Raw genomic sequence first — 21,873 nt, 5'->3', positions numbered from 1 at the left:
GAGATAAAAAGAAAAAGTCTCATAACTGGGTACGAGACAAAAATAAAAAAATCTCCAGAAGTTATTTCAAAGACCAGCAAGTGTTATTAAGTGAAAAAAAGGATTAAGATTCAACCCCCTTCTCTTAGTCACTGAAAACCATCACCTGCAAGTGTTATTAAGTGAAAAAGCTACGCAAGCTATCATTAACTCCTCCCAGTTGCTTATTAGGGCTAATTAAGTAGCCTAAACCAAAACTTAACAATAATACTATCAGATAAGATCAAAATTAAAATAAATAAGAATATATATAGAATTGACTTGGCCTAACTTTTTATATGTGCTTGCTCTTTGGTTGTCCAAATATTTCTGCATGCGTCTCCAATGAAATTAAAATACAAGAGTTGGAAGAAAAAAGCATGCATTACTGAAATGATTATCTTGTCCATCATAATTCGTATACATGATGAGATCGATGTATACCTATTATTGTGTTCTTTAATTTGTGAATGTAGAAGAGAGGAAGAAGTGGGGCAAAATCTAAAGGTAGCTAGAGAGAATAAAACTTTGGTCCACATTTTTCATGCCATAATAGCATGATTTTATTGCATGGATTTTTTGCGATAACAACTTAGACTTTAATTTTGATACACTAATAGTATAAAACACTTTATATAATTGTGCAATTATATCTATTTTTTAGATGATTATTCACGTGATCAATATAGAAGATAGTTATTTTAGAATTAAGTACGATTTTGATCCTTAAAGTATAGATCAAAATTTTTTTCGTTCCCAACTTTTTTTTACCAACAAAATCGTCCCTAAAGTTTAATTTAGTTTTAAAATCGTTCTTACCTTAAGGACCAAATTAAAATCGTATCGAGGTGGTGGCAGAAGCGGAGACAAAAATGGATCGTGGATAACTTTTTCTTCTTCTTCCCTTCTCTCTTCGCAAGAGTAGAAATACTCTCTTTCTCTTATTTTTTTATTTTATAATTTTTTTGTTGTGGATAATTTAGTCCAAAATTTTAATATTTAAATAAAAATGGTAATTTTAAAACTTGATTTTAAAGCTTAGAAATAATTTTGTATATAAAAAAAATAAAAAACAAAAAATTTTTGGCCTATATTTTATAAACCAAAAAATCATACTTAATCTTTATTTACTAATATAACATTATATAATTAGATGCATGTATAAAATTATTTTATGCTCGCATCAAAATTAAATTCACAACATATACTATATATATGGATCAAACTTTTTCCTTTGAACAAAGTTTGCTCTTCTTTTATTTTACCTTTTTTTCTCTTTCGCTTTCATTCCTTCTATGGGGAGACAAGCCCTAATAAAATTTAATTTTAGTACTTCTTCACCAAATAATCTTGATTGATTGACGATATACATTAGCCAAAGGGATATAAAGGAATTTTGGCACTACACACTACACCACTACAATAATTACTTGGTGTTGATACTTTAATATATATTTATTCATTATTTGCCACCAGTCGATGATCATGAAATATGGATTTAAAAAAAGGGGTTAAGTACTTTCTCTCTTTTTTTTTTAGATTAAAAAGAGATGTTAAATAGCCTACAATATAAACAATCAAATGAAGTAGTACGTTACAACACAAGTTATTATATTATTGGAAGATTTTCAAGTGTACCGTCGTATCGGTATATTAGTGATTTTTAACCGTTGATCTTAATTATATATATTATATATATTTTTTATAATTAAGATCAACGGTTAAAAATCAGTAAAATACCGATATAACGGCACACTTAAACATTTTCCTTATTACATAAATTGTACTAATAATTAAGGACAAAAAGTGTGTGCCAACTATTTGTTTGGTTCATTATTTATGGTACTTGTACTACTATGGACACCCACACATAAATTTCTGCCGACAAAAAAGACTAGGGTTTGAAAGTTGTCTTGAGAAGAAAATTATAATTAGTAGCCAATTGAGGAAGGGAACCATCAATGTGTTCTTTCCACTTACCAATAGGGCTGTATATGATTAGATGATTTGGTTAATCCAAAATTAAATTTACTTTTTAGTTAATTAAAAATTTAATTTTAATTAATTAACTAAATTAATTCTATATGATAAAATTAGATATTAATCGATTATAAAAATAAAAACCAATTTTAAAAAAATAATTGATTTTTAGATAAAAAAATGGTTTTTTTACAAAAAAAAAGATTCATTTTTTCTAAATTGAATTTTTAATCTAAAAATTTGAAATTAGAAATTAGAAATTTTTAAATTTAGTTTTAATTTTAGTTAACCATTAAAAATCAATTTTTTAAATTTGATTTTAATTAATTAATTTTAAAAAATATAAATATAATTTTTAAAATTATTTTATTAAATTAATTAACTAAAATATAATTATAATTTTTTAATCGATTAATCACATTTTGGTTTTTCAATATGTACACCTATTTACAAAGAAAGCAATGCAATTTTGTAAGTATAAGTAGCTTTATGAATTCAATTGTGTTAAGTGTTAGTACATGAACGTGATGAAAGTGACTAAAAAATAGACAAGCAAGAAAGAAGAACATGGTCCAGCCATATGTCACGTTTGGGATGCTATATATATTTTGCCATTATAGCATTTAAAGCTAAGGGAGTGACCACATTTCTGTACGTCAATGAATAACATGGAGCATAAGAGTGTGTTTGATTTACGTTTTATTTTTTATTTTTATTTTCAGTATTCTTGTTTTTAAAATTTTATAAAAAAATAAAAAATAAAAACAGACAATAAAATTTTATTATTTTTATTATTTTTTCTTTTATAAAATAAAAAATACTAAAAATAAAAATAAAACCACAAATCAAACTCATTTTAAATTTTGCAATTTATATTTTTCTTCATAATCTTGTTTCCAAGCCCATAATCATTAGTATATTTATGTATATAAAACGTCAAATGGATGTTGTAATGACTATCATGAAATGAAAGGAGATAGATGAATACGCAATCCTAAAAAATAAAAATAAAAGAAAATATATGAGAAGATAGAGTGAAAAAACAATACGACATCATAATTCATAACATATTGTTGGATGTTAGCATCACTACAAGTAATAACAGACAAAGTACATAAACTTAAATGAAATAGAACAAACTATAGCATCACAAGTACAATTTCTGCCTAATGGTTATTTTCTGCTTCTTAAGAGATTTAATGTCAGTGCACTTGTACAATGCAAAAGTGGTCAGTGGACATGCCTCACCGGTACTATGTGCTTGCATAATTTACCACTCACTTTGATATTGCACTCCAGGTTTAAGATTGAATATTATATTGAACTTTACTGATATGAATCCTATTCTAAATTTTTCTTGAAGAAGCACGTCAATTATTCCATTGATTCTCACTATATTTGAAATTTGGGTTTATCTATCTTTTGTCACACATGTTAAATTTATAAATTAATTTTTTTTAATAAAAATATAAAAAATTTAAATTTTCAATACATTTATTTTACATTTATTAAATAAAAATATTTAAAATTTTCATTAATGATAAATTTATATATACCCCTAGAGTACATAGTAACTAAACCCTTAAAATTTTTGTTCCTTTTCATTTTAATACAAATGTAGTAGATACCTTAAGCAAGGAACACTAAAACAATGAAACATATATAAAATTATATTTGACAATCAAAATATAATCATATATATTGTATCATGAAATACTAAATTAATATATTTTATATTTTTTTGAGAAAAAAAAATATAAAGCCATTAATAAAAAACCCAATTTTTTATTTTTTATTATCACATTTTTTTATAATTATATTTTTTCTTTTAAATTATGTGAGAAAAAAATGAAGATAAATTCAACATTTTATAATTTATTCTATTATATAATTAATTTATCACTGAACAAAATACATAAATACTAATATGGGTCTGTTTTTTGTATATTTTTTTAATATTTTATCTTATTTTATTTTCAAAACCAAACACCGCCCTAGATCTCATGTTCACCTCAAACAGTGGTAGTCAAAATTAATACCTGAGAAGAAAAACGAAAACACAAAAAACCTGTTTCCAGAGGAACAAGTGGGTATCATGAGTGACATGCATACATGATTGGTTTTATGTTTTGATTTTCTTGCCCACAAGAAAAGAAGTAGGTCAACTCCTATTTACTGGACACTCTTACACGCACTGATCCCTTAACAAAGACTAGAATCCAAAAGCTACACATCAAAAACATGTGAAGAGATTGACCCTAGAATATGTTGAGCCAATTCCCTAATAATAATAATAATAATAATAATAATAATAATAATAATAATAATGCTGCAATCAAAGACTTCAGGCAGTGCCAAAATGTTTTGCATCAATCATGAATTGTACAAGTACGTTACATTTCCTAACACACTCAATAATATACACCATATTTGAGCTTCTCTCCTGACAATGAAAAGAGTAACAGCAATCCTAACACATCTCTTTACAGCATATCTATACTCAAAATTCTCTTCCCAGCTACACAACTCTAAATTCATTATCTTATAATTAGTTTTAATCAGTTGATCTCGTCTAGCTGGAAAAGATTTAACTTTATAGTTAGATATATGAAGAGATAATACAATCATTAATTACAGTGGGCCTCTGATACTGCAGAAACCTCTGCAATTACTATAGATATGATTAATATATCAGTAGCCACTGGCAGAAGCAAAGGAATACTATGCATTAGAATCATGACTACCAATATTGGTTTGCCTGTTTGGGAACTTGTAAACACCAGAATCCGCTATGGACACAGCACCATTCATCTTGCGCGAAGTTTGCTTTCCTCTGAAGACACCCCACAAATAGTACTTTGCTTGCATTCCTATGGAGGGTATATCAAATTAAAAATCTCAAATAAAACTTTTGAAGTTATATAAATGATAATATTGAGATGTCCAAATGAAGGGTTAGAATAAATGAAGCTCACTCCGATGTTGAACTGGGAGGGCGGTAGATGGAAAAATTGTGAGGTCTGCATTTTTAGCAGCCACCTTTATCGCGAGTTCAAGTTGAATGATGTCGTCAACCAGCTTATCAAAGGCTTTTTCGTCTCTGTAGGGATTAGGGAAAGAGATATTTTAGATATATCATTTTAATGAAAGATCTCGGTAGCATCACTATAGTATTGCCTAAGAAATAACCTTTGACTCTGAGGAAAGAAATAGAGAGCAATGCTCATATCAGTTGGCCCCTCATACTTGAAACTTTTAGGCCACACCACAGATCTGGGAAGCAAATCCGCATGAAGCACCTTTGGCAAAAGCTGTGTCTCCTCCTCAACTTTGGAGCACGCTAAACTGGACATATGGGCCAGAAGTTCAGTTACAACACCACCAGCTTCATTGCGGAAGTTAAGACTTCCCCTATAAAACAGAAAATTCAGCACCATGTCATTCCAACAAAGCAAAACAAAGTTCACCAACTTCAAATAATTGTAGCAGAATATATTTCTTACCTCCATATCGGCTTAGCAATAGGCTGTGCAGGCAAAGGCATTTTGTGATTATCAGATGACAAGGCCTTAGTTTTAGCAAATGAGTTAGGAATAGCTTTCCTTTTCATCTGCTTCTCTTCTTCAATCATATCTTGTTTTTGTTGACTGATAACTTTTCCTTTCTTCAGCTTCTCTTCTTCAATCATATCTTGTTTTTGTTGACTGATAACTTTTCTTTTCTTCAGCTTCTCTTCTTCAATTATCTTTTGTTGCCGTTGATTGTTGATTTGTCTTTTATCATGCTTCTCTTCAACCGTCTTATGTGCCAGTTGATTGCTAATTTTTCTTTTATTTAGCTTCCGTTCTTCAATAATATTATGAGCCTGCTGATTACTTTTCTTCACTCTATTTATGCAATTCCTAAGCTTTTTTGTGGCTTTGTTCTCATCATTTTCTAAGCTTATGGAGTCACTATTTTTGGGTGAGGCTGAAACACATATGTCAAAAGAAGATGGCTTCACGAGCTTTACTTCACAATCCTCACAAAACCATATAACTTCCTCCCAAAACACCACAGGACCATTTAAACAGTATCTGAAAAACAAAGTTAAGAACTCAGAGGCCAATAAAGGCCATATGACCGCAGAAGAAAAAGAAAAAACATCAATTCCACAAATATTTCTATTTTAAAAAAGCTTTTTGAGAGAGAGAGGTGTTGGGGGGTTTTGGGGGGGGGGGGGGGGGTTTAGATGCAGTTATAAATCCAAGTCATTAAGATCATTTTCTCATGTATCAATTCAGCTTTCCTTGGTCTACCAGAACCTAACGATAATGGTTACACCAACGTATACCAATAGAAAAAGGAACATTGTTATGCAATAGAAGAAAGAATCAAGCTATGTAGTATGTACAGATGACATAAAAAAACTGCTACAAAGGTAAATCAGAATTCCAAAAGCACATTTACTAAAATCCAAATTCAAGTTTCTCTTTTGTAATATAAACAATGACATCCTTTAAAACTAGTTAGGATGGGCTTCATAGTTCAGAAAACTTCATCCTTGGGATTGGGACTGCTATGGAAATATAAATACATTCTCCAAATAGGCAGAGTTTCAATTTATAATTTCACATATGAAGATGACACTTTATTATTTTACTATACATATTAAAATTTAACAACACTACATTCTATTTGCAAAAGGTGGTTAAGGTATCAATACCAAGTATTGCTTCAATTCAAATTTTTAGTTATCATTTGGATTATCCAATTACAATGAGTACACTCCAACCTCCAACACTCAAATAGATATTCAAAAGAATGTCCACAAAGCATATTAGTAGTGGCATCTAGAACTAAGTATGAAACATGTACTTGCTACAAAAAAGGGCATTCAAGAATGCAGAGAGGAAGTAAAGAATAAGTACCTATGCAAAGCACAAGCCTGACACTCTTTGCAAAAAACCAACGTCTCTGGAAAACCTTCGTCACCACACTTGAGACACACAGTTCCCTACAACAAGTTTACAAAGTTAGTTATATTCAAGTGGCTCAAAACTCATAAGACCAAAAGTGCACTCGGCACTCTTTTATGCACTATTTGTGATTCACAAATAGGCTTTGTTTCAGCAGTCCTGTAATAATCACCATTCTAAAATGCTGAATAAAACTCATCCCTTTTAGTGTTTCGGCATTGTAACTACATTTCAGAATATAAACACTTGCGAATTCGCATCAGGAGTAGCAAAAAGGGAACAATTCACTTTCCCTTCAGAATTTACATTTGATCATTTAAAGAAATAGTTTCACTTATAAAATTAAAAAGCGAATTGAGCATAAATTTAAAAATAATATCTTTTTAAGTATTATCTCCAAGCTTTAACTGTTCAAAAGATATTTCATATTTGTATAATTTGACCTCGCATTATGCATGTATTAACATTGATAACTGAAATTGAAACTAATACTTAATTGGAACATGCATAATCAAGAACAGTAATAGTCATAATGCATTAATTAACCCAGATTTCAACGAGGGAAAAGAAGGTTCCTTAACAGAAAATTGATAAATAAAAATCAAATTCAAAGTAAGATAAAAACATAATTAACAGAGTATAGCAATTATCCAAAGATAAATTATAAATTGAATTTAAACAAAAAAGGAAAAGGGGGAAGCGACTGACCATGAGCATGGGCATAAGAACGGAGTCGTTGGTGTGAGAGGATGAAGGGTGGATCATAAATTCAAAAGAAAGCAACAAAGATTGATTCGAAGGGAAGAAGATTGCATCCTAAAGAGATGAGACGCGAGAAGTGAGAAGTGAGAAGTGAGAAGAAAAGTTTTATTGAATCAGAATCAGTCAGAACTGAATCTGAACGATCGGTTTTTAAAGTAATTAAAATGGGGAATTTAATTTAGTTGGTAGAGAAAAGAATTAATCAATTTTGCCCTTTTTGGATTGTGGATATTTAATTTTTATTTTAAAGAATAAAGTATAATTTTTTATTATTTATTTTATAAATAAGACTAAAAAAATATAAAAGAAAATATAAATTTTCAAATTCTTAAAAATATATTTTCAAATCTTTAAATATATTTTTAAAAATTTTTAAATATATTTTTAAATTTTTAAAAATATAAATGTCTCTAGATTAAAATATTATAAATTTATTTATTATTTTCTCTAATTTTTATTTAAATTTATTACGTTTATATAATTTAAAAACTAATCAATCTGTATACATTTTTTTAAAAACTTTTCAAATCCCGTGGACTTAAAATTGACAAGTTTTTCTGATTCTCTTTACATTAATGATAGATCAAAATTCAAAAGTAAATCTTTTTAGAATATTTGTTAGTAATTTTTTTGTTTAACTAAAGAAAAAAAGAATAGGAGTTTAATGACTACGGATTATAAAGTGATAAAATTTATTTCTATTGTCATCTAGTTAGACAGACATTTTTGTATGATTTTTAAAATAGTAATTAATTAATTAAATTGAATTTATACAAAATTTTGTTTTACAGCAAACTCATGCGTGCTGCGTGGGAAGTTAATTTGGTTATTTAATAAAAGGTTTAAATTAAAAAAGAAAATTATGAAGAATAAAGATGGTATTTTTATTTTTTAAATGGACAAAAGATTTGGTATTTTACAAAAAGTAGGTCATAATGGTGTAATATGTGGATATAGATAGTTGTTGTCTTGTTGATGCTGATCCTTAGTCATTCATTTCGTTGGATATCTTAGTTTTTTTCTATTAATATTTTGGTCAATTGGTATCTGACACAATTTTAGTTGTAAGTTAACTATAAATATGTCAATGTTCAATTTGTTTAGAATAGATTCCCTAAACAATTATCAAAATATATGTGTTTTGTTTGCTCTTGAATTCAATCGCTGAACTTGAAACAAATTTTTGGAGGAGTAAAAAAATTAATATAAAAATTTAATAATAATATTTATATTAAAATAAAATTTATAAATATAATTATTTTTTAAATTTTTTATTAATAAAATAATAAATTAATAATTTTATAAATAAAAAATATAAAATAATTTATAATAATATTTTTTGAGTTTTTAGTAATTTAAAATTTTCAATAATAAATCAGAACTAAATCTTTTAGTAATTTATAATATTTATTAAATTTTTTTATCAATTTATATAAATATAATAATATCAATACTTATTAAATATTCTAATATTTTGTATTATATAAAAAATAAAATTAAATAAATAGTAAAATATAAAATAATATTAAATTAAATAAATAAAAATATCTAATTTTTTATATTTAATCTCAAAGGTAAAGGAGAGAGTGTTATTTGTTAAATAGAGATAGAGAAGTTGCTAGCAAAGTAGTGTATTTTTATAATGATGATTTTTATCTTTTATTTTGTTAGATAATCTTTTTTAATTCTTATCTATTTTTATTAGATAACTTTTTTATTTGATTTGATTGTTAGATGATTTTTTTTATTCTTATTATTTTTTATTAAATAACTTTTTTATTTGGTTTAGTTTTATCTTTTAATTTTGATATGTTATTTAAGCTAACTAAATTATTTTTTATTTTTTAAAAAAGCACTACTAATTTTTTTATAAAAAATTTAAGTGGCGTAATCCCATTATCTTAACTAAGTTTCGCCTCTATTTAAATCAATACAAGTTATTTAAATTTTGTTCATGAATTAAAAACTCTAATAAAAAATTATAAAGTACATAGATTTCTCAACTTCTAATCATTATTTATGAAGATAAAATGAGAAGAGAATGATTTTTAAAAGAGATATTTAATTTTTTATTTATTTTAAAATAATAGTCAAATCTACGTGTCCTTGGTGACATTTCGATTTCATTAGAAAACACGTTATTTATCAAAATGGTTAGGGAGTAAGGTGTAGATATTTTTTTCTATTATAAAATATAAAAAAATTAATTCTTAAAACAAATTAAAAGATATTATAATGCATATAAAATTCGTTCATCACATCATTAATTAAAATTATACTTGTTTCTGCGTGAATAACTCGATTCTAAGGTATATCTCATTTTTCTGATATTCGAATTCGTTTTTTTTGGACTAGAAGGATAATACTCGGTTTTCTTCAAAAACGACACCGGTGGATACTTATAAAAGCACTCTAACACTCAAATTAGTAAGAGTAGAAAATAAATATAAAATTATCGGAATGAATAACATATCGGTGACCTAATGAATCACTTGTATTTATAAAGATGTTGTATTTGGGCGATTATAAATATTTCTAAAATTGGTTTGCGGAGCTTTAACTAATTATCTCGTAACGGTGTTTTATTGATCTTGTTTAGAGAGATTTGCGGAGAGATTTCTGCGTCCATTTGAGTTGGCATGTAGTTGTTTGATTTTATAGGATAAGTCCGTTAAGAGAGCAAAACACGTACTTAACGTACTCTGATGTAGCACGTATTTAAGTAGACTCCGATTTATAGTTTTACTTGAGTCGAGTTATAGCCAACGGATCAATACCTATTTAAATTTTAAATTAAAAGTATTAAAATTTTAAATTATGTGAATAAAAAAACTAAATTCATTAAAAAATTATAAATATACTGGTACGATCTAAATAGTACCATAATATAAGCAACTTCGTCATTCTATACACAAATTTTGTGGGCAAAGCATTCGATGGTTCCAGGACGTTTGGACCATTAAATGGTTTCATAACAAAACATGCTTTTTAAATTTTTTAATAACGGTTAAATAGTCCTTATTTAATTTTAATTATAAATTAATCCCTTATATATTATTTAATTATAAAATCTATTTTTTATTTTATAAATCATTATTTTATTATTCACCTATCATAATAAAAAACAAAACAATAACGAATTAGATCTTTCTAATAATTTTTTAGCAATCCTAATCGATTAAAATTTTATCTTTGATCCGTTACATCCGTATAGAGTTGTGAAATGGTGTTTTTTATAAAATCAATCGATTGGATTAATAAAACAATCGATTGAAATTCAGGTTTCATAAAACTTCGATTGAATGTTGGACGATAGTATGATTTTCTCAAAAATCAATCGATTGTAACTTTTACACAATCAATTGAACGATGATTAGAATGTGAGTTTTTTCTAATTCAATCGATTGTTCATGTTACCCAATCGATTGAAGGCTTCAAAGCAATATGAGGTCTCACAATTCAATCGATTGTGTGTGTTACCCAAACGATTTAAGTCTTCAAAGCAATATAGATTTTCACAATTCAATGGATTGATTGTGTTATCCAATCGATTAAATTGTGCACTACGTTATATGTTACGCCATTCTCCTTTTTCTACTCGTGTTTATAAATTATTATTTTATTATCCATCTATCTTATCTTTAAAATTCTATCTTCAATTTTTAAGTTTTTATTTTGATTTAGATACTCTAATCTTATCTTTTCTTTAATATTAAGGTTATAAATTAATGAATGCAGAACTTTCATCTTCAACCCTAGCTCTTTTTTGCGTTTTTAGTTCTAGCCATTTTGGGAATATTGGTTCGATGGGTTTTGTAGAGATTTGGATAAGGATTAATAATATGTATGTAGTTTGGAGTGAATGTTGATAAGATTGGAGAAGAAGAAGAGAGATTTAGAGAGAGAAGAGAGGTTATGCAGAAATGGAGTTGTAAAATTTAAGGAGGGGAGGGAGGCTGAACACGGATGATTATCAAGCTTAATATATAGCGCATATCAAAATTCAATCGTATTATCATACCAATCGATTGAATGCAGGAAAAAATCTTATTCACGTCACATTTAAATCGATTGAATGCTCATACCAATCAATTGAACGGAAAAATATCATTAGTTCGCGTACAAACTTCAATCGATTGTATTATCAGATTAAACTTTTATATATCATTCTAATAGCGTAAGTCAATCGATTGGGTGACAGAACCAATCGATTGAATAAGAAAAATCCCACATGCCTTACAAAATTCAATCGATTGAATTTTAACAAACACGATTTTTCCAATCCAATACGTATTTAACGGATCAATGATAAAATTATGATCGATTGAGATTGCAAAATATTTATTACAATTAATGGAAGATCTAATTCGTTATTATTTTAGTTTTTAATTATTAATAAATATGATAGATGAATGATAAAATAATGATTTATAAAATAAAAAATAGATTTTATAATTAAATAATAGGGATAAGTATTGTTTTGGTCCCTAACGTTGAGGATGAGAATCGAAACCGTCACCACTACCAACATGTTTACCAGCACCAGCACCAACACCAACACCAATACAAATAGAAAGCATAAAAAATCAATACAAAAGAGATGCAAAAGCTCAAGCACAAAACCAAGAAGAAGAAGCAGAAATAAAAAAATCATAATAAGAACAAAACCAACAAAACCAGATTAGGAAATTAGGGATTATGATGAACAAATCCATTATTCAAATCCAGATTCAACAAATCAACATACAATAATAAAAAGGAAGAAGAACCCAGAAGATGCAGAACCCAAAAGAAGCAGAAGCATAAGCACTCAAACAGAGGCAGAAAATAGAAGACGAAGCAGAAGATGCAGAAGCAGAAGCACTCAAGCAAACCCAGAAGAACTATTTATTTAAAAGGGTAATTTTGTCATTTATAAAAAAAAAATTTGTTAAAAAGGACAATTTTAAAATGAAATGTAACATTAAGGACGATTCTAAATCGAAAATTAGATAAGGGACGGTTTCGATTCTCATCCCCAACGTTAAGGACCAAAACAATACTTACCCCTAAATAATATATAAAGGATTAATTTATAATTAAAATTAGATAAAGACTATTTAACAGTTATTAAAAAATTTAAAAAATATGTTTTATTATGGGACCATTTAATGGTCCAAACATTTTGAGACCACCGAATTCATTGCCAATTTTGTGTATATAGACAAGTTTGCTAATGTAATCATCGAATTCTATATGCATTGCAGAAGTTTTTGCCTATATATTAAGAAAATTTTATAAAAATCCAAAACAAAAATGAATCCTGATAAATAATGACTCTTAATTTGTTTTGAATTTTTTTTTAATAATTTATAAAAGAAAAAAATCCGTGAGATGAGGTTCTACTATTAAACTTTTATTAGTATTGTAAAAAAAAAACGGTAAATATTGTTTTTATTTCTAAAATTTAGAGTCAAAATCAAATTCGTCCCAATGTTAATATCGTCTTCAATGTTTTATTTCATATTAAAAGAAATGACATTTACACTACCACCTTTTGTATATATTTATTTTGTATATATTCTTTTTATATTTTTTATAGTATAATATATAATTCTTTTATATTTTTTACTTTTTGTTAATCATTTTTAATACATATAAGTGATATATAGATAGTATATTTTTTCTGTTAGAGTCTTCTATTTGTTTCTCTTTCCTGAGATATATAAAATATACTCTTCTCTACAACATTCTTTACATTTAGCTTTTGAGAAGGAAACAAAATGCTTTTAGTTAGAAACTTATTTCCATCTTGTTGGTCATACATGTTAGCCTAAAATAATATTAATTCAGTTTCTTAAACCTGAAAATTTGGTTTCACCAGCCACATTTTGCATGGTAATCAGCATATCTGCCTCTGCATAATTCTTAATCATGCTTCTAATTTTCCTTCCTATTTCTGGAGATGCTGATTTGGAGGTACACCATTCCTCTTCTCTTTGGTATATGGAACCTCAACAATGGAATTTACCTCCCTTGCTGCTACAATATCTTCTCTTAAATCTTCTGCTACCTTTTCCAAAGAGTAACTGAAAACTAAACAATAAAAAACAGCCATTGCTATGAAAGTTAACCTACCATCATAAATTCAAATGAATCTTAGGTGACTATGACCATGAAGCATGAAAATTCTAATGCTTGTCAAGGAAATCTAAATGCAACAAACTAACTTGTTTTCAGCAGCTTCACCACATGTCATGCAATAATTTAGAGCCTCACAAAAGCCTCTATTCCCACATGTTATCTAAGATTATGTAAATGGAGTGGTCAAACTAGTTTGACTAAAGGATTCTCTAATGTCAAGTAAACTGGTGTCAACTTGAATAAAAGAAATAGAAAATTATAGAAATTAAGTGATAATTCTCAAATTCTCTATCTCATCATGTTGAATATATAGACGCATAACAGTTTGGTGTGCCCTGTACAATTGTAATTTGAAGTGAGAATTTAATTATCTGTTCTGAGCTAGTTACAAAACCTTAGAATATAATTTGACTGCTCATAAAATGTTGGAAACAATATCCATTGTATTAATGATGTAATCGTTACTCTTTTGAGATATATAAACCAGGGGACTGAAACATCAATTTTGACCAACATGTGATTAAACACAATCTTGTGTCAGAAACAAAAAATAATTGGTTGCTGGTTTCAACTAGATTTTGTTATTAAACAAGAAAACAAGCACTTTTCTTATGTCTGAAAGAAGTACAAGGCACATCATCATCATTTGGAATCCTCAAAACATGAAATGCTTTCTCACATCATATATCAATGATCTAAAAAATAATCTGCACTAAAAATGTACAAAGAAAAAAAAGAGAATCCTAGTAAAACTGGCTCCTAGGAGTCAAATAAGGAGCATCATCAGAACTTAACCAATCCCCAACAACAGCATTCTGTGTCTCTGGTGTATCATTTGGACAAACAGGCCTAATTCTCACCCTAGGCTTAGTCAATGGCAATGATGGAAGTGGCGCTTCTTTCTTGAGAATTCTAGCTGCATCTCTCACCCTTGGCCTCTTCTCATAATCAGGATGAACACAAACAAGCCCCACCAACAGCATCCTCTCCATCTCTAGTACATCAAAGTTACCCTTCAATCTTGGATCAGCAGCATCAATGAGCCTGTTCTTCTCCCACAATCCCCACACGAAATCCGCAACCACGGTTCCATCATCCTCCACTGGCTTCCTCCCTGTAGCCACCTCCAACACCACCACACCAAAGCTGTAAACATCAGTCTTCACTGTCGGAACACCGGAGTACACGTATTCCGGTGCAAGGTAACCCATTGTTCCTGCTGGTATAGTAGCATCCCTTGTGCTAGAACTATGCTCATACACTTCAGCAAGTCCAAAATCCCCAAGCTTAGCATTGAACTCTGCATCAAGCATTATGTTGCAAGTCTTCACATCTCTATGAATGATTTGCCTCTCACATTCTTCATGGAGATAGGTAAGAGCAGAAGCAACTCCAAGAACTATATTAACCCTTTGCTTCCATGTTAAGACAATTGAAGAATTGAAGTTCCTATGAAGAACCTTGTTGAGGCTGCCATTTGGTAAGTACTCATAAACCAAAAGCAGCTCATTGCCCTCACAGCACCATCCCTTAAGCTGAACCAAATTCTTGTGCCTCAAGTAACTCACCATGGTGGCAAATTCAGTGGCGAAAGGATTGTGCAAACAATCCAAACCATCAACATTGGCAAACCTCTTCACTGCAACATCTCCACCACATTGAAGTGACCCTTTGTAAACCTTTGCTGAAGCACCTTCCCCAACAAGCCTATCACGATTAAACCCCATTGTAGCAGATTTGATTTCAGAAAGTGACAATCTCATAGGCACTTTACTTGTCTGAAACCTACAATTTTTCTTTCCAGTACCATTATTTTTCTTCTTTGACAAGAAAATTGAGATAACAAAACCTGCAGCCACTACAGAAACCAGAAATGCAGTTATCCCTCCCAATCCAAGAGCCATCTCACCAATCTTCTGCTGCCTGCGACGCGTGCCGTTTCGCCGAATGGACGAGACAGAATCCAAATCACCCTCCCCTGGATAACAAAAGACACAGTTCCCTTCTTCAACGGTATCCATAGGGGTAACCTCTTCACGAGAGCCATAATCCAAAGTCTTGAATTGCCAATGATCAATAACATGAATACCGGAACCTCCACCATTGGAAGCAGAGAATCCAACATGCATGAACTCCTTGAGTTGCTCAGAAAGATCCACCTGGGAAGCAAGAATCGGAGTTGGAGGCCTAGTTGAAGAATAAGAAACCCAAACACGAACCATCTTCATGGAATCCCTATACTCAATCCACGCATTGATGACTTTCCCGCTCCTGAGGTCAACGCCGCGAGACAGAGCATCAACAGAGGCAAAAGAAACGACGGTGCTGAGATCAATTCCGATGTGATTGGCGTTGATGTCGCCGAGCGCAGGGTCGAAGCTCGTGTCGAATTCGACGGCGAAGAAAGAGTCTTGGTGCTGTGGTTGGTCGAGAATGGCTGCAGGGAGTCCCAAGTAACCGCGAGAGAGGGTTCCGAAGTCGGTGTTGGAGGAAATGAGGAAGGCGATGCCGTCGGCGGAGGGGCAAGAAGGGGAGGAGGCGATGGAGAATGAGAAGCGGCACGTGAATGAAGCAGTTGAGTTTGTTTGGGGATCAAGAAACCGAATAGGGTAAACGTAGAAAGCTCTTCCAACACCTGAACTCGAAGATGAAGAAGAAGACGAAGAAGAAGAAGAAGATTCGGAGCAAGAGAGTTGGTCGGTGGTGAGGGTGATGGAGTGGTCGGTGAAGAAGGCGTCGCCGTAGAGAGTGACGTTTTCTGAAGGAGAGAAAGGGGAAGAGAGGGTGGTGGTGGAGGGGAGGAAGAAATGGAGGCATAAGAGGAACAAAGAGTGAAACCTCCAGCGCATTGTATGACAGAGAAAGAGAGAGAGTCTTGAAGGAGCTTAGCTTAGATTTGAAAATGGCGGCAATTAAGTTTGTGTTTTCAAGAATTGACTGCCATGCATGGTGGCAGTGATACAGTTACAATGGTGGTTGTCGTCGTTGAAAGCTAAACCATCAGAGAATGGCACTGCGGGGTTTCAGCGAAACTTTTTTTTTTTTCCCCTCTCTGGGCCTACCGTTTTTTTTAACTTGGTGTCAACTTCAAAGCCCGATGATTTTACTATTTGACCCTTACAGTTATACTAACAAACTAGTGCGCGCGTGTTCTACCATTTTTTCAAAGCAGGTCTATGACTATGTTTTCGAATCCACCGCTTTGGTTTGTGTGTAATTAGTGGTTCTTCCGTAAAATACAGGAAAAAAAAAATTAAGGTGTTTAGGGCACAGTGAAATTTCTCAACCTTGAAGGACAATTGTACATAATTGAATGGGTAGCGGATGATCTATTACGCCAGGAGCAGCAATAACAATAATGGATCAGAGACTCATTCATGGTCAATGGTGCAGTTATCTATTTTTACAAGTGAGTTCATTTCAAGTTCAATATGCATTTCAGTCTTGCATTGATGGTGGAATTTGAGTATGCTCACCAATGAAATCAAAGAATAGAATTATCCTGACATTTTTTCCAACGTGTGCCGCGTGTACACCATTAGCATTCGATTTTGATGTTTTGTTGATACAAATATCCCAGCCAAAAACAACCATAGAATCCTGATTTTAAAAGCCTTCAGATTAGAAAGTCCAAGTCCAAGTCCACTCCTAAAAGTATAGTCGTTACTGGCGCGTAATGACTAATGACTAATTAATGAGTGACTACACAATAGAGAGACAAGAGGGAACTGAAGAATCGTGTGGGATTAGAATAAGTTCATTATCTAAGAAATGAAGGTTATACAATTATACTGTTGTTGGCTTGAATACATAATGGGTGGCTATGTCCTGAAATTGCTTGTTTTGTTGGTATTGCTATGGCATTTAGGATCCAACCATGCAGCAACAGAGGGTGGAGAAAAGAAGTGCAAAGAGAGGGAGAGACTTGCTCTGCTCAAGTTCAAACAAGGCCTCCATGATAAGTATGGCATTTTGTCTTCATGGAAGGACGAGAATGATTGCTGCAAATGGAAGGGGATTCGATGCAACCATGAAACTGGGTACGTTGAGAGGCTTGATCTTCACTGCTCTGAACCACAATACTACTTGAGCGGTGAAATCAGCCCTTCCTTGACTGTCCTCCAACACTTGTCGTATCTAGACCTCACTTGCTTATATAACGCCAGTACTCACATCCCACAATTTTTGGGTTCTTTCCCAAATCTATGCTATCTTAATCTCTCTTCTGCTGCTTTCTCCAATTATGTTCTAAGAAAACCTTATTTTGAGGGAGAGATCCCATCACAGCTGGGAAATCTCTCGCAACTGCAGTATCTTGATCTTAGCTTCAATCTTCTTGATGGAGCAATCCCTTCTCAACTTGGAAGTCTCTCACAGCTACAACATCTTGATCTTGGTAGTAATCAACTTAGAGGAGTGATCCCCTACCAACTTGGGAATCTTTCCCAACTGCAGCATCTTGATCTTAGTGTCAACCAACTTGGAGGAGTGATCCCCTACCAACTTGGGAATCTTTCCCAGCTGCAGCATCTTGATCTTCGCTACAATCAGAACCTCAATGTTCATGGTAAAAATCATGGCGGTATTCAGTGGCTGTCAAATCTCTCCTCTCTAACAAGCCTTGACTTGAGTGATGTCCTTAATCTCAATGATTCTTCTCTCCACTCACTCCAGTTCCTTGGAAAGCTTCCAAGTCTAAAAGAAATGAGGCTAAGCAGGTGTGGCCTTTCTGATTCTCATATTCTTCCATTGTCTAATTCCAGTTTGAATTTCTCTACTTCCCTTGCTATACTTGATCTGTCTCAGAATTATTTGACATCACAAACTATATTCCATTGGGTGTTTAACTTCACCTCCAATCTCCAAGTGCTTGACCTTTCCTACAACATCTTAAGAGGCACCATTCCTGATGATTTTGGCAGCATAATGCATTCACTTGAAAGTATTGAACTCTCAAACAACAATCTAGAAGGCCCTGTTCCAAAATCTTTAGGGAATATATGCACCTTGCAATCATTTTCTGCTTTCAACAATCACTTGACTGGGGATCTTTCGAGTTTTATTCACAACTCTTCAAGATGCACCAGTAGCTCGTTACAAGAAGTGCTTTTATCAGGAAATAAAATTCATGGCATGTCGCCTGACATTTCAAACATCTCATCTTTGAAAGAGTTATGGCTTTCAGATAATGAATTGCATGGAGAAATACCTACAAGCCTGGGATTGCTTACTGAGTTGGAGAGTGTGCTTCTTGATGGAAATTCTCTTGAAGGTGTCGTCACTGAATCCCATTTCACTAACCTCTCCAAATTGAAATCCTTTGACTTAGCCGGTAGCTCGTTGACAATCAAGATTAGTGCTGGCTGGGTTCCACCGTTCCAAATACAAGTTTTGCGCATACCAGGTTGCACGGTAGATTCTAATTTTCCACATTGGCTAAAGAATCAAAATGAATTCTGGTGGCTTGATATTGCAAATCTCAGGAATCTGGATTCTGTGCCGAACTGGTTGTGGGGAAAATTGCTGACAATGACTAGTTTCAATATTTCAGGCAACAATCTCACTGGTACAATTCCAAATCTCCCAATTGAGTCATCTTACCCAGAAATAGATTTGACTTCAAATCAATTTGAGGGTTCCATTCCACGGTTTTGGTTGCAAGCAGGTGCCTTGTATCTATCCAACAATAGATTTTCAAATATAGTATCATTTGCTTGCGGCAATAAGACAGCCATGCATTTGGGGATTTTGGATTTATCAAACAATCAATTGAAGGGTGAGTTGCCTGATTGTTGGAATAATTTAAACTCACTAGAATTTCTTGACCTGAGCAATAACAAACTTGAAGGAAAGATTCCTTTCTCATTGGGTGTCTTAACGAACTTGGAGGCTTTGATTTTAAGAAACAATAATTTCACTGGAAAATTACCTTCTTCCTTGAAGAATTGCTCCCAGTTGGCCTGGTTGGACCTGGGACAAAATGAGTTTCATGGTCCAATTCCATTATGGATAGGAGAAAGCTTAAAACAGTTAGTAATCCTAAGCTTAAGATTCAATTACTTTAATGGAAGTCTACCCTCAAATCTGTGTTTGTTAACAAAGCTTCAAGTTTTGGATCTCTCACAAAATAGACTATCAAGAGGGATTCCAACCTGCATAAAGAATTTTACTGCAATGACTCAAGATGCTGGAAGCTCAACTGAACCAATGAATCATGAGTATGCATACAAACTTAGAGGAAGTAATGTCACTATTTATGTGGGAGAACAATATAATTTTTACCTGTTTTTAACATGGAAAGGAGCAGATCGTAGCTTCAAAAATGCAGATATGCTTCTAACAGGCATTGACCTCTCAAGTAATCATCTCACAGGCGAAATGCCAAAGGAAATTGAGTTGTTATTTGGATTGGTTTTATTGAACTTATCAAGGAACAGTCTCAATGGGGAAATCATCTCTAACATTGGAAACTTACAATCACTAGAGTTTCTTGATTTGTCAAGAAATCATTTGTCAGGCAGAATTCCTTCAAGTCTCTCCAAAATTGATCGTCTTGCTATGTTAGACTTGTCAAACAATGATCTTGATGGCAAAATTCCAATTGGAACGCAACTGCAGAGTTTCGATCCTTCAGCTTATGAAGGAAATCCCAATCTTTGTGGGGAGCCTCTTAACAAGAAATGTGAAGAAGAAACCACAGAAGATGAGAGGCGAGTAGCACAAGTGAGTGATGAGAATTCAATATTCTTGGAGGCATTATACATGAGCATGGGGATAGGGTTCTTCACAGGCTTCTGTGGCTTCATAGTTTCAGTATTATTCATCTCCCCTTGCAGAGAACCCTACTCCAGGTTCTTGAATAGTTTGGTCACCAGAATCTATCTGATCAAAAACTCACTATATAGGGCTAGAGGATGAGCAGGTAGATTTCTTCCTTGTATTGAAAGTGGACTTATTCTCAAACACTTGTTCCATGTACTGAAATTGAAATTTCTTGCAGGATTTCCTACTTTTGCTTGCGTTATGGCCTTATGGGGGGTGAAACTGCATCTTCTATTGTTATCGATAAACCCAATGGAATAATTTGGTTCACAGCATGCTAGTGGTATGAATGCATCTTCTGCTGTTAATGTTAAAAATTTATCAATGTGTTTTTGAGTATTATTTGTTGCTTTTTTCTTTCTAGTTCTCAGATTATCAAATTTAGTAGTTCTGTTCTGTTCTTTTTTTTTTTGGTAATAAAAGGGGCCTAGGCCCAAGGAAGGGAAAACATTAGCTACAGTCTTGGATTACATCAAGGGTACGAGGGAGTTCTATTCTGTGTTTTGAGATGAATTCCCATGTGATGCACACCTTTTTTTTTTTGGACATGATGTGATGCGCACCTTCAAGCTTCAAGAACTGTCTTCTTTTTTCTTTTTCCGGTTGAGAGCTTCAAGAATTGTCTTTGAAACTTGATAGCTGACAATAATGACAAAATGGTGTGGCCGTGTGGGACTGATTCGAAAAATTTGGGGCTTGGACCAAATGGTCTTGGGCTCAACTTCAAAGCCCAATAAATTGCGGACAAGTCTAAAGGGTTATGAAGTAGTGAAACTACTTTAGCTACCTGTAGGGCTGGAAGTGAGTCGAGCTGAACCGAGCTAGACCAAGCTCAAACTCAGCTCACGAAAATTGAGCTTGGCTCATGACTCGACTCATTAACAATCGAGCTTATTTCTTAAGCTCAAGTTCGGCTCACCAAAAGCTCACGAGCTGGCTCGAGCTCACGAGTGGGCTCAAATAAGAGAAACATAAATACATAATCTATAATTTTATATCAATAAATTATAAATTTTTTATTTATGTCCTATATTAAAATTATATGTAAAAAAAATATAAATATTAAATAATTAAGATTGTTATAATATATATATATATATATATATATATATATATATATATATATATATATATATATATATTCACGAGCTAATGAGCTGAGCTTATCCAACCTCAAGCTCGGCTCATTTAATTCATGAGTTCAATTTCA

General features: G+C 31.9%; 3 protein-coding genes across 4 annotated transcripts; 1 reads left to right on the top strand and 2 right to left on the bottom strand.

The window, feature by feature from the left end:
• Positions 1-4,341: 4,341 nt before the first annotated feature.
• On the bottom strand, positions 4,342-7,880 carry LOC107618837 (PHD finger-containing protein 1). Its single transcript, XM_016321009.3, has 6 exons — positions 7,665-7,880; positions 6,909-6,994; positions 5,502-6,074; positions 5,188-5,409; positions 4,974-5,098; positions 4,342-4,868 (listed from the first exon to the last, which is right to left on the bottom strand). Exons 1-6 carry the CDS (start codon positions 7,719-7,721, stop codon positions 4,720-4,722), a joined length of 1,212 nt encoding a protein of 403 aa, XP_016176495.1. The 5' UTR covers positions 7,722-7,880; the 3' UTR covers positions 4,342-4,719.
• Positions 7,881-14,485: 6,605 nt separating this feature from the next.
• On the bottom strand, positions 14,486-17,068 carry LOC107619170 (Concanavalin A-like lectin protein kinase family protein). Its single transcript, XM_016321409.3, has one exon. It carries the CDS (start codon positions 16,688-16,690, stop codon positions 14,585-14,587), a length of 2,106 nt encoding a protein of 701 aa, XP_016176895.1. The 5' UTR covers positions 16,691-17,068; the 3' UTR covers positions 14,486-14,584.
• Positions 17,069-17,612: 544 nt separating this feature from the next.
• Positions 17,613-21,263, top strand: LOC107619169 (receptor-like protein EIX2). 2 transcript variants are annotated; one of them, XR_015899825.1, is made up of 3 exons: positions 17,613-20,763; positions 20,842-20,946; positions 21,087-21,263. XR_015899825.1 is itself a non-coding variant. In XM_016321408.3 (2 exons), the coding sequence occupies exon 1, from the start codon at positions 17,613-17,615 to the stop codon at positions 20,757-20,759; it is 3,147 nt and encodes a 1,048-aa protein (XP_016176894.1). In that variant the 3' UTR covers positions 20,760-20,763; positions 20,842-21,014. The 2 variants fall into 2 exon arrangements, 1 of the variants encoding a protein (XP_016176894.1); XM_016321408.3 differs by lacking the exon at positions 21,087-21,263 and having other exon boundaries at positions 20,842-21,014.
• The last annotated feature ends 610 nt before the right edge of the window (positions 21,264-21,873 follow it).

The sequence above is a fragment of the Arachis ipaensis genome, chromosome B9 (assembly GCF_059453495.1).
Source record: "Arachis ipaensis isolate K30076 ecotype BB chromosome B9, ASM5945349v1, whole genome shotgun sequence".
Classification (NCBI taxonomy): domain Eukaryota; kingdom Viridiplantae; phylum Streptophyta; class Magnoliopsida; order Fabales; family Fabaceae; genus Arachis; species Arachis ipaensis.
The sequence above is the reverse complement of the archived record's forward strand: the minus strand, read 5'-3'. Positions and strand labels throughout refer to the sequence as shown.